We start from the raw sequence: 18,394 nt of genomic DNA, 5'->3' as shown, positions 1-18,394 counted from the left end.
GTTCTTCAACAAAAGTATCGAAATTGGGAATATCGTAACCACGGGAAACAATTGCATCAGCAGTTCGCTTTAAAGTTCCTCCAACACCGTCGGGAGCTCCCTTCCCATGGCCAGACTCAGTATAGTTCCACGTTAAATGGACCAATCCGGGATATTGCCATTTTAAGGCGCCAATGACAAAGAAAGTCTTGTAATTTCTATATTGACTTGTGGCAGAATCAGATACGAAGTGAAAGGTCGTAATTTGCGGTGCCTTTTGTTTGAGATATTCAAGTATAGGCCCTATATGAGCCCATACCGCAGCAGCATCATGTCTTAAATTCTGACTAAATGTAGCAAAACATTGTGTTGTTCTGGTATAGTCGCTGTCAAAGAAATACAATGCGCTTGTATGTAAAGTCACTTGTTTTCGACTTCCTCCAAAATGAACTGCCTGAATCTCTTTAGCATACTGACATTTGTAATTTTCTGAGAAGTCAACATGTACGATGGCTTCGTCAGGTTGCAAATTGTCTTTTAATGTCTTTATAGCGTTATGCTGAGCTGTCACTCTTCCACAATGCTTGGAAAAGGTCTCTAGCTGTTTTTCAAAAGTTAAAATTGCATCTCTTGGCTTGGTGATGATTTTCTCTTTTTTGACAATTCTTATAAACTTCTCTCGTCCATTTTGAACAATTTGTTCTCGTTTTGAAACCCAAACCCAATAAGAAAAATCAATAGAATTATTAAATTCTTGATAGTTTGTGATATTTTTTGCTTTGCAATCTTTGCACATCCTTAGCAAACATTGAGAGCGAAAAGGATCACAACAAATGTCTATCAGTACGTCAGTGGAGTTTTTGTGGGGAATAATATGGCTTTTATGCAACGCTTCAACTAACAGATTAAAATTTTCATGGGTAACGCACAAGCATGTCTCCTTTGGTTTTTGGGATGAAAACAGTATCCAAAATGGCCTCAATCTACTAAAAGTTGTGAAACTAACTTTATAATTGACTTTTGTCAAAAATTTTCTGTGCAACTGATATAAGGAGTTCGTCAAATAGCGTCTTTGTCTAATAACTCCAGTTTTCTTCACTGTCTCCTTTTTCCCAGCAGTTACAGAACTATTCTCATCTTCCTCTAGAAACTTTTTAATGTCCTCTCGTAATTTCTTCAATTTTAAACATTTTTGTTCTTTTATTCTTCGTCTAAAAATGTTTGATAGTTTTCCTAATCTCCTTTTGTCTTTTAATGTAGTTTTAATATTTACTTGTAGATTACTTGAAAATTCTTGCTTAGCTTTGTGGGTTTTCAGAGCTGTATAAGACAGCAGCAATTTGTCATTCAATGTATCCATATTACTTTCTATTTTCTCTTCTGTTAGTCTTTTCAATTTCTTGCGATAAGCTTCATTTACTTTCTTAATTCCTTCCAATTGTCTTGTAAGTGCTTTAATTTCTTTATCCTTTTTATACCTTAATTTTCTGACTACTTGAGAAGGTGAATTTCCTCTGCTGGAAATTGGAGACGTTTCTGAGACGTATGAGAGTGACCTACAGGCAAAACGTGGACTTATTTGCGATCTTGTGATTCTTGGATTGGGATTAGTGTTTTCTTTATTATCTGTAACTATTGATAAAATGGAGGGAGATTCGAGAAAAGAGGTAAGAATTGAAGGAGATGGAGAGTTTCTAGTTGATACATTCGTACGTTGTTGCTCAATCTGTTCAGCATCAATATATGAAGGGCTATGTGTCTCTATAAATCTATCCGCAGTTTTTGCATCCTTCTTTCTTTTATAAAAGGCATTGAAGGCCTCACGCCATTTTTTTCTTTGCATTCTACGCGCTCTGGGAGTCATATCTTTGATTGAAATCACCTTCTTCTGAGCTTTCCTTTTCTCATATTTAGTTTTATTTTTAAGCTGATATTCAGCATATAACACTGGATCTTCTTTAATTTTTTGATATCTCCTTCGTTCTAATTCTCTTTTGCGTTTTTTTCTTTCTTCTGTAGTCTTAGAAATAGTTTTTGGTTGACCCATTGTTAACCTACAAGTAAACACAAAACAGCTTAGAAGCACTTTGTAATATATAATTTATCTTATAATATTAATAGTTATAATAGGATCCTAAAAGAGAGAGAGAGATATGTTAGAAATGGGTGTCTTGTTTTAGTATAAAAGAGCGTTAAAAAGTAGTATTGTATCTTAAAGCTTAGGGGGATCTCATTCACTCGAACACATCTCATCCACCTGTACGGTAACGGCAGGTTATTTAGAAACAGGTTAATGAGAAAATCGACGTTATTTCGTCGGACACAGCAAATATTTAATTCAGCGCGGTTATACCTACTTCACCCCAAAGCAGACCTCGTGCTCTAAATAACCAGGTGAAATCTTAACTAGAAACGTTTAATAAGCGTTGAAGTTATTGAAGGCAGAAAAAATAGAACTTACCGTTACAAATACACGCGGCGACGATAGATGATATTGTTTTTGTCGCAAACTTTTACACTCGCACGCACCTCGCCACTCCTGCCGCTAGCGGGCAACTGCTGCTACCGGGCGGGGGAGGTACGGCCGCCCGAACGGAAATAGTGTTGCCACCAGTCGAAATCTTTTAAGGTGACAGGTGATGTAGATTTTTTTGTTTACAATGACTTATTATTTTTTTCTTTTATTATATCTTGATTTAGAAGCCCCAAATTTCCGGATATTGTAGCTAACACTTTCATGAATTAAGTGGCTCATTACATTTTGTTTAGCTCTTATGTATAATATTTTATGTATAAAAATCTTACGTTCTCCTGTCTTCGGACACGCAGGTTAATTAGAAAATGCAGTTACAAATCAAATTTAAAGTCCTAGATATTCTTTAAAAATAAGTTAAAAGCGTTTGCCTTTATGCTACTAAAGTACTTATAACTATCCTTGACATTTGCGTTGCCCTAAATCGACAAACATAAATAATCCATGTCAAACAAATTTGGCAGGTGAAATCGGCAAATTTTTGAAAACTACCCAATAATTCATTTAAGCTTGCTCGCCTTTTAGTTATTGTGAGAGGTTAACGACCTACAAAGTTGGATAAAAAAATAATCATTTACAATCTATTGGGACTATATTAGCTTGTAAATGTAGGTCGCGACCGCTTAATATGCCATGTCGATTAAATTCACTCGCTTATTATTAAGCTCGAAAAAAATGATATTGTCAATTTTTATGTTTAGTAAGTAAAATTTTAATATTTCATCTGTATGTTAGTGCTGTATGTTATTTCTTGTAATTTATAATGTTGTCGCACCACCGGATATGTTATAGATTCAGTTGATTGAGAGCGGATAAAGTATTTGCAGATTCAACATGACGCTACATCTTATCTCTTCAGGGAGACATAGCTTTTGAATTCGCGAAAGTGGTTCTCATTGAATTTCACGTGAGATATTTCTGTTTTCTATTGTATTGTCCAGCAAAAAACATATTATTAATCTATGTCATTGTCATTACACATGTAGAAACCCTAAAAAGTCAGTAATTAAGATGAGTCTGCATTTTTCCGTTTCAATATCTTCCGCCCACCTTTAACAAAGTACAACAGCGCTACCTTTTATACTTCGTTGATTTTTACGAGTTTATTCCTGTTAGAATGGCCGGTGGTGCGACGAAACTTTGACATTATTGTCATTTTGACAGCTGTCACTTTTTAGCGGGAACACTCCATTTTGTTATTAGTCCGTATCTATTTTTAATGAAAATGTAGTCCAGGATATTATTAATTGTATACATTTGGTTTACTGCTGTGCATATTATAATAAAATCATGCAGTTTATAATGATACGCGTTTTAATCGAGATTAAAGTATATTTTTCTTGAACTTTGTTGTTTTTATTTAAGTTATCCATCACATCTAGATTATCTGTATCTAATTGCAGAACTGAATTCTTCATGAGATTTTATAAGCCTATTCGTGTTTGGTCGCTCTTGAAAACTATGGGATAGTCCTCCAAAACTTTATCCTTCAAATTCGAATTAAGCCACAAGCAGACGCAGTTATCTTATCAATTTTACGCGAGGTGAGAAAAGCGACTGGCATGCATTATGCTCTACTGGCATACATCATAACGTAAATAAAACCAGTGACTATAAGAAATGTCTTTTATTAAGGCATGTACGAATTGTTCTACAATCATGGCTGTAACATTATTTGGCAACATTTTTAAGCAAAAATAATATATATAATATACAATTTATAATCGGCTTTGTCATATTTCTTAAGATTTATAAATATTTATACAGTTTTTTTTAAATAATTAACTTATAATTACTGTATACGTACGTCAAAATTAATATCATTAGTGAATCTTCAGCGAAAATGCAGGGCAATAAAACAATTTCAACAGTACAGTTTGACCTAACAGAATTGAAAATGTTTTAATTCATCACAACTGACCATTAAAGTGTTCATAATACAATCTGTACGAGCACACGACATAAATAAACTAAAGAATAAAAAAAAAATAATCACTAATTGACATTCAACCACAGTCAAAACGTAAACTTTACTTAGTTGGATTTTTGACCACGTTTATTATTCTGATGATATATTGCTATATATAACAAAAAGGAACAAATTGTTATATTCTATTAGGTCACACTGTGAATATGGTGTGGCCAAGCCTCACATTTCTAAATGGAATATATTAATATTTATTACTAGTACTTTTTCAGATACCTAGTTTAAAATTGTTAAACTTGCAAATTGTTCTAGGTGCGTTCTTGGTCAAAATTCTTTGATTTAAACTTATGCCACCGACAGAAAGCTGACCACGATGCTTCGTCTACCTCGTTATGGATTACAATAAAAAATCTTTGGTACATTTACTAGGCATTTTATAAAATGATCAAATCATTGAGAAATAAGCCTTATTGACGGATAGGAGCCAAAAGCCAAAGACAGACTTTAAATATTATAACAATTATCTATTTAATTAATGTCGTAATGGATGTTATATGGTGTATTATGACAGCCCAGTAATACTGCCGTGGTATAACTAAAATGCCGTTATCTGACATCAGGATTTTCACCTTTTTACCAGTAGAATAAGAAAAAAAAATCCCTTTCGATCTGTATATACGACTTTTTGGTACCTTTAAGTCATAAATAGGCGTTCTCATTGATGAATGGCATCAGTTCAAATTTATAACCGCATTTTTGACGCTTTACTTAAAACAAGGATTTGGCAGATAACGGCATTTTAGTTATACCAGGGCAGAATAATGACATTGACAGCCACCAACTAACAGTTATTTGTTTTCCAGATTTCTGAAAAACAACCGTCTGTCTGTAAATAGGTACAATGAATTTGTATGAATATACAGAGAATAAAAGAAAAATCATTATACACCTAAATACAATTTTTAAAAATCAAATTGTCATAAAAATAAGTTAAAATTAATTTTTATATTTGTTCGAGATGAAATATTTTTAAATTAATCATTATAACTAAAAACTAAAAATACTTACTTTTAAATTAATATAATTCTATAAATATTACAACACTAAAACAAATTACTTAGAAGCAGAATCTCTTTATTTTTTTTACGTATTAAATAAATGAGGTAATACGTATGTATATACAATTGAAAAGCAGATCTTATTTATCAGTACTGAGAAATAATCGTCAAATGTAAGGAAAATAATTTCATATTTACGCGGGAGTTTCATATTTATGGTTAAAATATTCGGTTCAGTTACGGACAAATGTTTGTATTGACAAATATCTCAAAAGAATTTCATTTGGATAATATAAAATCATACGAGTGTTTTAGAATGTTTCTTAAAATAAATATTTTATTGATTTTATTAATCCGAGTATGATTTAATCGTTTGTTGTCCATATACGACGCTAGATGGCGCTACTAGTAAGTTAAGGGTAAATTTACCAAATTTAATGAGGTATATCTCATCTAAAGAGATTTTGTCCCACTCTTTCTAAGGAGAAGTAGAGAACAAAGAATGAGAGATGACATAATAATATCTTAAAGTTTGTAAATAGTCCCACTGTTGCTAGATTAAGTAGATTTTCATCAAGTTTAAGAAATCCACTCGTTTAGTCCGGGAGCCAGTGTTGAGCTCGCCACAGAAGACAGTAGAATCCCGCGTGAGTGTTAGTTTGATTATTCTGTAAATAAAAAGAGAATAAAACAAATAAAATTGAAAGAAAGAAAGAAACATCGTTTATTTGGTATATTAACAAAATATAAATTGGAATCAGTGAATTTTAAATTACATGCATGCACCAAAAATGGCCCTCGCTCAGCATGTGTCATGCATGTGTAAATTATGATTACAGTTATCGATAATCATTATTCAACAAAGTAACCTGTATTGGATCATATGGTCACACACCCAGTTGTCTGAATGTGCAAGTTTCCACGCTATGTTCTCCCTCACTGTAAGAGCATCGGTTAGTTATTAAACTAATGTACATAAATTCGAAAACAATCATGGCCGCGGCGGGATTCGAACCGGTGCCTGTATGTTGTTGCTTTATATTAATATTATTATTAAATTGTAAGATGTCCGTAACTGAACTGGCTGTGCATAGGGGCGTGTTGGTCCCGACATTAATGTATGGGAGTGTAAGTTGGGTATGGCAAAATAAGCACGAAAGCAGAATAAATGCAGTGGAAATGAGAGCGTTAAGGAGTATGTTGGGTGTGAAATTGAGTGACAGGATAAGGAACAGCGTGATAAGGGAATGTTGCGATGTGAAAGAAGATGTAGTTACAGGAATAGAAAAGGGTATGTTGAGATGGTTCGGTCATGTGGAGAGGATGAATGAAAACAGGTTGACTAAGCAGATATACAAGGAGAGTGTGGAGGGAAAGGTCGGGGTGGGAAGACCTAGACGAACATATCTTGATCAAATTAAGGACGTCCTGGTAAAGGGTCAGGTCAAAAGTTACAGGAATAGAAAAGGGTATGTTACCTGTTGGGGCGCGAACCTCTGCAGCAGCGGGCGGTAACCGATCCCGATTGTGGCCAGCATGTCGGTGCTTGCCGCGCGGTGTGAAGGCAGGGGGATTATCGCGCGGACCTGTTCATAATATTATATAATACTCTAAAATCTTAGCATACTTATTAATTTTGATTACTCTAAAATTATAAAGTAACTACATTTTCTAAAGACATATATTTAGAAAATGTTGTTACTTTAGGATTTCCGATAAACGACAACGTTTATGAGCAAAGCCGGGTGCAATGGCTAGTATTATAATAAATATATGTATTAAAAAATTTATTGCACAAAAAAAATGTACAAAAGGTGGATTTAATGCCGTTTGGCATTCTCTACCAGTCAACCAGCTGACCGAACTGAAAATCTGCATACTGAAAAATACATACATAACAAAAAAAAATAAGCACAAATACATACAAGATATATAATATACATTATAAATACATACAAAAACTATCATTTAAATTAGGATGACCCATTATTGATCTGCCGAAGAAAGAACCCATTCACAGCATGTTTGAACGCAGAGCGATTAGAAGCTCTCCTAATAATTTTAGGAAGAGCATTATTAACCCTTCAGCTGCGGCGGCTATACGCAAACTGCGCACCTCGTCTGCGGCGTTCAAGCGCCGCGGCGGACGGGCGCGCAGTGTCTTAGATTTTGTTGTATATCTGTATATAATTATTTGGGACCTACCCAAAAATTTATTTTTTTTTAAAGATATATAAATGAAGAATCATATGCAATAAATTTTGATGCGAAAAAACACTTGCGTTTATTATATTTAGGTCACTGAATTCAAAACTTACCGAAAAATTATCCATTGTAAATATTTTACTGATTTTGCAATTTACATCTTTCATATATTCTGTTTTTGTTTACTATTCCACAAAGTCCAATAATTGAGGAATTTAATGGTGCCAAAAAGTTATTATGTCCCAAGTAAAATTCTCTAAAATCGTCTTCACAAATAATCCAGTAAGAATCACGATTTCGCCATTTTGCAACTTCTACAACGCAAACTTTATACTTCTATTACCATGAAAATATTGAAATGTAGATTTATTTGAGGCATTGTAATCGTAAATAATGTATTTGGCTTCACAAAACAACAAGTAAAATGTATCTAAATGTCTTAAAATAGTATATTTCTACTAAAAACTGAAAACTTACCTAGAAAACTATCATTTTTTCAATTGGCTCGTTCATTCACTTACATTTGTCTTTGCTCAACTGTAAGGGCAGTGTGGCAAACACGAAAAATTGTAGTTTCGTTTTTATATCAGACATATATAGCTTGCCTAGAGAAAATGAGCGAAAAACCATAGCCAAAAACTAGAAAAATGTATGTCTGTGTGCGTGACTTGTTTGCCTTGCTTGTCTGCTGATGGCCGTATCTGGACAAAATGGCGGCATGTGGTTAACGCCTAACTGCTGATGGCCGTATCCGTCCACTGTCAATGTTTGTCTAACTGCTTTAGGTCGGATCTGGGCATATCTACAGGATGTTTGTTTTTAGTTGTGCACGTTAGTAATTTGGAAAAGAGTGTCTTGTAAAAATAAAAATAAAATGTTGATTAAAATGTTTCTTTTATTGGAATACAAAAATGTACAATGTTTATTGGTTTCCACTACTCTAAACCTATTCAATTAAAGGTTTTTTCGGTAAATAACAACTTTGATTAGAAATAATATTTAGTTTATTGCAAACACAATTATAGTTCGGTTACAAGTACCGCGGGAAGAGAATTCAACATGGCAGACCATTTCTATCGTACCATAGACAGTTGGCGCCACGTAGTGGCAGCTACATGAACTAAACAAGGGTTGCGTTCAATTACTAACATCCACCCCTGAACGCAAGCCCATTCCATTTACACAAAACAAGAGCTTTTCTAAAGTTGTACCCTTGGTTAAAATATCGGCTACCATTTCACTACTTTTACAAAAATTAAATTTAACTTTACACTTATTAACTTGGTCTCTGAGAAAATGATACCTAATATCAATATGTTTGGTTCTTGGCAAATAACAATCATTATTAGCTAGTCTTATTGCACTTTGATTATCACAATTAATAATGATCGGGCTGGCCTGTTGCTGTCCAAGCTCCACATGTAGTTGCTGCAGCCAGAGAGCTTCCTGGGTGGCAGAGGACATGGACATGTACTCTGCCTCAGCTGTTGAGAGTGCCACAGTTGCCTGCTTGCGTGAACACCATGAGATAGCACCATTCTGTAAAATAAAAACATTACCAGTGTATGACTTGCGGTCATGCATGTCACTTGCCCAGTCAGCGTCGCAGTATGCTGCAATTGTTCCATCACCATCTTTGGTGTATACTAGCATTAAATCTTTGGTGCCCTGTAAGTATCTCAACACTCTTTTGACAGCAATCCAGTGTCCTGTCTTAGGTTCTTTATTATATCTACTTAACATATTGACTGTAAATGATATGTCTGGTCTTGTACATTGTGCCACATATAAGAGTGATCCTATTGCCTGTTGATATGGATTGTCACATACACTGTCATCTTCAGAGAACTTTAATCCCACTTCTACAGGGGTTTTTGCAGGCTTACAATCAGTCATTCCAAATTTAGCTAAAATTTCTTCAATATATTTCTTCTGATTCAACATAACTGCATTTCCTTTTCTTATTATGTGCAACCCAACACAATTACTGGCACTCCCAAGATCTTTCATATCGAAGTTAATTTTTAATTGTTCTTTAATCTTGTTTTTCACGGACAATTGAGATGTAAATAAAATCAGATCATCAACCCATACAGCAATGAATGTATTCTTTTCCATATTATAATAAACACATGGGTCTGTTTTACATTGTAACATTCCTATTTCAAGCAAGACTTTATTGAGTTTTATGTTCCAAAGTCTACTTGCTTGTTTTAGTCCATAAATGGATTTGTGCAAATAACATACTTGGGAACCTTCATTATATAATTCTGGTTGTTCCATATATATCTCTTTATCTATTTCCCCTTGTAGGAATGCAGATACGGCATCCATCTGATCAATATCAAAATTAAATCTAGCAGCCAGAGCAAATAAGTAACGCAGAGTAGTGTACCTTGCTACAGGTGAATAAATTTCTTCGTAGTCTATTCCTTTACGCTGAATATAACCTTTTATGACTAGCCTCGCCTTGTATCGAACAATATTGCCATCTTGATCTGACTTGGTCTTAAACACCCACTTTGAAGGCAAAGCTCTTTTGCTAGGAGGAAGATCAGTCAAGGTCCATGTCTTGTTTTTAATCAGTGAGCTATATTCCTCATCCATGGCCTTTCTCCACTGAGAAGCGTGTGGTGACGACAGTGCTTCCTCTACAGACTGTGGGTCAGACAAGTCAGTAAACATACAGTACATATTACTTTCACTTACATGCTTCTCTGCTTTGTTACGATTTCTCAGATTCATACGTCCAATTTGCTGAGGAGATATATTCTTTGGAGGCTGATAACTCTCATCAAGGTCACCAACATCAGTCTCATATTCACTAGAGTTGTCTTCATCAGCCTGCCCAATGCCGGAGTAAGTATCTGACTTACTGGGAGATGGTGAAGACACAGCTGACTCTTCGGAGTGATCATCCAATGGTGGATTGATGTTGGTAGCTTCTTGTGTTTTATTCTGTAATTTTTCAAAGAATATTACATCTCTACTAATGAGTATTTTACTTGATTTCGGATCAAATAAACGATATCCTTTGGAAGTCTCACAATACCCAACTAATATCATTCGGTTTGATTTTTTGTCCCATTTACGCCGTTTTTCCTTTGGTATGTGTACCATAGCTTCTGACCCAAATATTCTCATGTGCGACAGATTGGGTTTTTTGCTAGTCCACATTTCATAGGGTGTCTTATATCCTAAAGATTTGGTAGGAGATCTGTTAACAATATAAGCTGCAGTAGCTATGGCTTCAGCCCAAAAACGTTTGTTTAGATTTGCATAAAACAACATGCATCGCGCTCGCTCAACAAGGGTGCGGTTCATTCTTTCTGCCATGCCATTATGCTGAGGCGTATAAGGTGTTGAGGTTTGATGAGTTATACCACTGTTAGATAAATATTTTTCAAAGTGCACATTGCAATATTCTGTACCATTGTCTGTTCTAATGGTTTTAATTTTATAGCTTAATTTATTTTCTGCTTTTAACTTAAAATCCTTAAATATTTCCAAAACATTCAATTTATCTTTCATAAAATAAACATGCACCATTCTGGTATAGTCATCAATAAAAGTTATGAAATATTTCATACCTGCATGTGACAAGTTCTCCATGGGCCCACACAAATCCGAATGAATAACTTCCAAAGGTTGAGTTGCCCTGGTACCTGTATTTTTAAATGGCAGCCTGGCTTGTTTACCTTCACAGCATTGGATACATCTGGTGACATTACTACTAGCTGGAGTCAGAGTCACACCATCTGCACAGTCTGGTAATTTGCTTACAGCGGAAACATGCAAATGAGCCATCCTGAAATGCCACAAATCAATGCTATTAATATTTTCTCCATCTGAAGTTAAGTGAGCTGTTTCACAGTTACTTTTGGTTTCTAGTACATACAACTTGTTTTTCAATGTAGCAGAACACACATATTTTCCACTTATATCATGTATATCACAGCCTGTGTCATTAAATGTTACTTTATGACCACATTTAACTATGGTACTCACAGAAAGCAGATTGGTTGCCAATCCAGGAACATATAGGACATTTTTTACCTGTATCTTATTGCCCTGTGATAGGTAAATATCTATGCAACCAAGTCCTTTTACCGGCAGTGGTTCTCTGTTGGCCACTGTGATGCTATTTACTGATGGTGCTGTGACGTTGTACATCCAATCAGCTCTGCTTGTCATATGCATGGATGCACCGGAGTCAATATACCACTTATCTTTCTCTTCTCCTACTGTAGCTGAAAAAGCTGCGACAAAACTTGACCTCTCTTCACTTTTGTGCTCATTTTTATTTTTTTTCTCAGCGCTCTTACAAAACTTGGCAAAGTGCCCATATTTATTACATTTGAAACACCGAGGGCCCTTATATTTTGATGGCTTTTGATTGTTATTGGTCTTCTTTGAGTTTGTAAAGAAAGCAGCGCTATTATCAGTTGTCTTTATTTCTTGTAGAAGTTTTGTTTTCACAAGATCAGCACTTATTTCAATACCCGAACTCTCCAGTCCCATGATCATGGGAGCATATACATCTGGAAGGCCTGCCAGCATGAGGGTTCCGAGCCACTCATCGTTTACTTCAAAGCCAATATTCCTGAGCTTGTGTGCTGTAGTCATGATTTTGCTTATGAAGTCTTCAACACCGCTGCATGACTCTAGAGATGTGTTGACTAAATCTTTTAGGAGACCAACTTTTCTGGTCAGTCCGCGGTCATCAAAGGCCTTAAGTAGATTATCCCACACTTGTTTGGCTGTTTGGCAGTTCTGTACATGTACATATATCTGTGGATCCAGAAGTAATATCAACTTAGCCTTGGCCTTGACGTCTTTGGTAGCATTCACACTTTTCTCGGGACCCGGTTCAACACATTGCCACAAATCTTCATGTTCTAAATAAGTTTTTGCTGCAAACTTCCATGTAGCAAAGTTTTCACGTCCAGTGAGTTTCTCTAAATTGAACATTTGACCATGAGAGCTCATCTTGAAAGATACTGAAAAAATTTCACACGTGTCTTGTCGTTTTTTCTTAACCTCAACTTGAACTCGGTAACTGTTTTGCCGGTAAACTTGCGGAATATCGGTATTTCTTATCTTTGTTATTTATTACACAACTACGCTCTGCTACCATAAAGGTTTTTTCGGTAAATAACAACTTTGATTAGAAATAATATTTAGTTTATTGCAAACACAATTATAGTTCGGTTACAAGTACCGCGGGAAGAGAATTCAACATGGCAGACCATTTCTATCGTACCATAGACAGTTGGCGCCACGTAGTGGCAGCTACATGAACTAAACAAGGGTTGCGTTCAATTACTAACATCAATTCATAGTACATACTAGTAATTATTTTTACCAATGATTCATAGTACATACTAGGAATTATTTTTACCAATGAAAAAATAAAAATAAAATTACAATTTTGTAAAAATAATTACTGAACTGTTTTTGATAAGTTTTTTTTTTCAATAAATCTATAATGATAAGAACTATGTAATATATAAAGACTTATTGAAAAAAAATACTTTCATCAAAATCGGTTCAGTAATTTTTGAGATAGGGAATAGTGTTGAAGTCGGTTGTTTTGTAAAAAAAAATACTTATTTTTAATGAATTATGAATTCAAATTAAACAAAAAAATTTTGCGTAGGAATCGAAATTTTAGATTCCCATCATTTCACTTTACTGATAACAACAACGTTTTAAAAGGGTGTTATTTAAACAGTCTGCAGAATATTCATATGCAAAAAAGTTTACACAAATTCAGAAGCGCAAGTGAAGAATAGGATAACAGAAGAATAGGCACCAAACTGCACTGCAGCAGTGTCTCTAAATGACGTCAACTTAAATTTTAAACAAAGCATGTTTGGACTCAAAACACGCATGCGTTCGATCGAGCTCAAGCCGACTGTAACCAAACTCAAACGTTTATTCAGAAAATAGGCCTTTGTAGGCACTTTTTTACGTCAAATTACATGTAAAAATTATCGATTTAGATAAATTAAATAGATATGTATTCAAAACTCAAATTTAAAATTATTAATTCTTTCAAAGCTAAAGACTACTAGCGCTTCGTAACCGACCACTGCAAGAGAAGAAACGCCGAAAGAAACTCTTTTCAACAGTATTGGTCGCCTACTCGCCTGAAGGGCTTTGAATTTTTTTTTTTTTTATTTTATTTGTATATTCATTCTATGTATCTTATAACCCGTAGACCAAACCAGTGCAGTCCTAAGAAAGAAGGGATCAAAGAGAAAAAAGTATTTTTAAACAATAATCCTAATATTAATATTTAAAAATAAAATAATGTATACATAAATAGATAAACACCCAAGATCAGAAGTCAATATGAAAAAGATAATTTACCAACTTGACCTGACTGGGGATCGAACCCGAGACCTGGAAGTAGCAGTCTGGTGTGTTGACTACTACATCACACATTTTATATAAATATATAACTAATATAAATAAATAGATAATATTTAATTATATATTTTATATATATGTAACTACAGAAGTAATTTACAAACTATAGATTTTCTAAAGTATGATACTCAAGCCAACATTGGCCAACACAAATATACACCGTGCAATGACTGCACGCGATGTTACATTTTTGCCTGCATCTAACACAACGTCCCCTCTTAAATTTATCTTGTTTTTTGGTTCGCTCCTCGGTCACCTCATTATGAACAGGGAAATGATTAAAATCCCTGTTCAGCCTGCTACAGGTGGGGATGGGGACCTGGCGCGAACGTGAGGAGACGTTTTGTCCGAATTCTAAGCAGAGCTCTTCAGCAAGCTTGAAACGAAATTGGCGGTGAGTCATTTTTTTATGCTGGCCAATGTTAGCACAATATATAATATATGCATTTAAAATAGATATATTTAAAAGACGTCTAAAAACTTTAATATACCATTTGATTCCCCTCTTTCTTTCTAATAAATACATGCTTAGCTTTTGATCTTTGAGATCGACGCCTCCCATGTATTTATTATATTCATGGACCACGACTGGTTTGGAGCAGGGTTGGCCAGCCCTGTGCCCTGGAGCCATATCTGTTTTGTGGTAAGTAGATACAGTGGTGACAAGCTTCACATCTTTCCATGCTATGACGGATACATCACCACAGTGTCTACTTACCACACTACCCCTAGCCATCCTTTTATCCTGCAAATTTTGGATTTCTACGGGCGTGTCTTTTCGGCGACGGTTCAGAGTACCGACTACGTCAGTTTTATGTTTTTTTAGAAATTGGGTCAGAGGAACAGAATTATAAAAATTGTCCATGAACAGGGTATATCCCTTGCCTAAATAGTTCTTGAAAAGCTCAAGGACTATTTTGGCAGTGGATGTAGTAAACCCGTAAACCGTTTCTGCAGTTGTCGTGCCTTTGCCGGCATACAAAATTAAATTTACTACGTATCCAGTTACGGCCTCACAGAGTTCATAACTTTTGATACCGAATCGAGCTGCTTTGGAACGAATGCATTGTTTCCAGCTTAAATGACCCTTCCAAAGCAGCAACGATTCGTCTATCGATACTTCTCTGTGAGGCACGTAAATGGACTGGAATTTTTTATTTAAATAATCTATAATAGGTTTTATTTTAGCTATTTTCTTATCACGCCCCTGTACATGTATGTTGTTGTTATCAGTAAAGTGCAAAAATTTTAAGAGCATTACGTAATGATCCCTTGACATCAGTTTTCGAAACTCCGGCATACCCATCACACCCGTCATCCAATATTCCTCTAACCTACTTCTTACACATATTGACATAAATATCATCACACCTATAAGCCTATATAGTTCGGAAACCGAAGTTTCCACCCAGTCGTTCATGCGAGATTTACTTGGCATGGAGTCTCCGGTTTCAAAGAAACCGGTTATTGTTTCCCAAGCGTAATGATTCGTTTCGTGGACAATAGAATCCATCAGAGGCTGGTCCCAAATTTGAGTAAACAAGCCTAAAGGACTTGTTCCCTCAATTTTAGGACCAGCTTCTTCGTTGAAGTCCTCCCTGACCCCTCTAAATTCGTTAAAATCAGATGACCAAGTCAATGGCTCCTCACTAACTTCATCTTCAATAAAATCGTCATCTGATTCCAACATCTGCTGTAACTGATCGAGAGTCAATTCTTCCTCGGCATCCTCATCACTTCCAGAGTCGATGGCTAATTCTTCAGCCAGCTCAGGATCCAGTATGTCTTCATCCTATTAAAAAAACCAAACCCTAAACCACATGCAAGCATACACACAAACATAACAAAAGCGGGTATTGTTAGAGATGCCAACCACAATATTTTTATAAAAAGGAATAATTAGTGTATCCCAACGATGAACAGGAATAGAGATTCCTGTTCATTTTTATTCAATTAACTTTCAATATATTCATGCCATATTGCCAATTTCGCTGAATTACGTTATTGAGCATACACCAAACACCTTTATATCAATGAAGTTACAATACATTCATACCGCATTGCCAATTTTAGCAGAATTGTGTTATTGAAGCACAAACCAAACACCCTTAGTTACATTACCTTAGTTACTGGATGGACTAGATTTCTATCAGATAGTCCGGTGCACGATGAGAGCGGCAATAAATAAAAATCCCTTTCTCAATGCAAGTAATTTATACTTTCAAAGAGTGTTATGAAAATGAAACTTACAGGTTCTCGGCCAAAAAGATTACGCGGCTGACCTTTCGTACGTTCCTCTGGTACCTAAAAAATAATTATTTTGTAAATAACATTGCATGTTGTGATAATAGGTAATATTTTGTTTCGATAATCCTTACAATAGACATCAATAAGTGAGCAATAAGTTAGTATACATCTCGACATATTATTATCTTGGTAGTTAAAAAAAAGTTGAACATCTACTAAAGTTATCAAAAAAAAGAAAACCATTCTTACAGCAGCTACTTTTTCGCCGCCATGGACCAACTCATCCACGATCTCTATGGCTTCGCCTTCCACAGATAAATTTTGGGGCCGCCAAGGCTGTAATAAAATATACGAAATAATCAGTTTTTGTTTTTAAAGTAAAAGGGAAAGTTAACAAAACTGGAAAATAACATACTCTAATCCTCCCTGATCCAGATGTCTCCAAGACTACATCTCTGCCCCGAATAAGGGATCCCTGAGGAGTTCTAGTCACCTCCAAGCCGACAAACATGCTTCTGGAAGTACTTGGGGTTTGGGGTTCCATTTTAATCTGTCAATAAAATAAAATTATTAGCATGTATTCAAACCAGACATCGATGTCATCAGAAAGTGCTCACGGAGACAAAACTAACGAGCTAAAACACAGCGCGATACGAGTTACCGGAGCGTAGATCCTGTATACCACCTTCCGACTGCATCATCAGACCCTCGATGTCACTTCATCAGAAAGTGCTCACGGAGACAAAACTAACGAGCTAAAACACAGCGCGATACGAGTTACCGGAGCGTAGATCCTGTATACCACCTTCCGACTGCATCATCAGACCCTCGATGTCACTTCATCAGAAAGTGCTCACGGAGACAAAACTAACGAGCTAAAACACAGCGCGATACGAGTTACCGGAGCATAGATCCTGTATACTGTATACCACCTTCCGACTGCATCATCAGACCCTCGATGTCACTTCATCAGAAAGTGCTCACGGAGACAAAACTAACGAGCTAAAACACAGCGCGATACGAGTTACCGGAGCGTAGATCCTGTATACTGTATACCACCTTCCGACTGCATCATCAGACCCTCGATGTCACTTCATCAGAAAGTGCTCACTGAGACAAAACTGACGAGCTAAAACACAGCGCGATACGAGTTACCGGAGCGTAGATCCTGTATACCACCTTCCGACTGCATCATCAGACCCTCGATGTCACTTCATCAGAAAGTGCTCACGGAGACAAAACTAACGAGCTAAAACACAGCGCGATACGAGTTACCGGAGCATAGATCCTGTATACCACCTTCCGACTGCATCATCAGACCCTCGATGTCACTTCATCAGAAAGTGCTCACTGAGACAAAACTGACGAGCTAAAACACAGCGCGATACGAGTTACCGGAGCGTAGATCCTGTATACCACCTTCCGACTGCATCATCAGACCCTCGATGTCACTTCATCAGAAAGTGCTCACGGAGACAAAACTAACGAGCTAAAACACAGCGCGATACGAGTTACCGGAGCGTAGATCCTGTATACCATCTCCCAACTATCATGACATCATGTCATCAAAACCAAACGACATTTTGACTAAAACCAATAAAATAAATTTCGTAGATTTAGTTTCAATCAATGAATAAATCACAGAGGCTTTTGAAAGCATGCTGTATATTAGCGTCGCGATACAATACACAGACAGTGTACGACACAAGTAAGATGGCGGACATAGTGCGTATGTGTGCGTGTAACGGATTCTCAGTCTTGAAAAATATAAGATATTTACAAAATCCATGTATTTATTGTAAAAAAGTTAGTGTATTTCAATAGTATAATAAATTTACTATCTAAAACCAATTATATCCATTACAGAGGTATTGGATATAATGCATAAACTAACACGAAAGAAATATGTAACACACTCCATCTACTTTTGAAAAAGCTAAAATCCTTCTTTTTTTACTAAATCTATAAACTTTTACACGTAATTGCTTCGAAAGTAACTATATAATAACG

At 35.7% G+C, this 18,394-nt stretch overlaps 1 protein-coding gene across 1 annotated transcript in view; it reads right to left on the bottom strand.

Annotated features, from left to right (window-relative positions):
* Window positions 1-4,124: 4,124 nt before the first annotated feature.
* LOC106138943 (leucine-rich repeat serine/threonine-protein kinase 1) overlaps window positions 4,125-18,394 on the bottom strand; it is an 86,700-nt gene continuing 72,430 nt past the window's right edge. Inside the window, exons 55-56 of the mRNA XM_060953345.1 lie at window positions 6,976-7,083; window positions 4,125-6,165 (exon numbers count right to left, since the gene is read on the bottom strand). Coding sequence (XP_060809328.1) covers window positions 6,094-6,165; window positions 6,976-7,083 — 180 coding nt within the window. The 3' untranslated portion in view covers window positions 4,125-6,093. The remainder of the gene's footprint in view (window positions 6,166-6,975; window positions 7,084-18,394) is intronic.

The sequence above is a fragment of the Amyelois transitella genome, chromosome 31 (assembly GCF_032362555.1).
Source record: "Amyelois transitella isolate CPQ chromosome 31, ilAmyTran1.1, whole genome shotgun sequence".
Classification (NCBI taxonomy): Eukaryota; Metazoa; Arthropoda; class Insecta; order Lepidoptera; family Pyralidae; genus Amyelois; species Amyelois transitella.
Note: the sequence above shows the minus strand (reverse complement) of the source record. Positions and strands in the feature narration are given on the sequence as shown.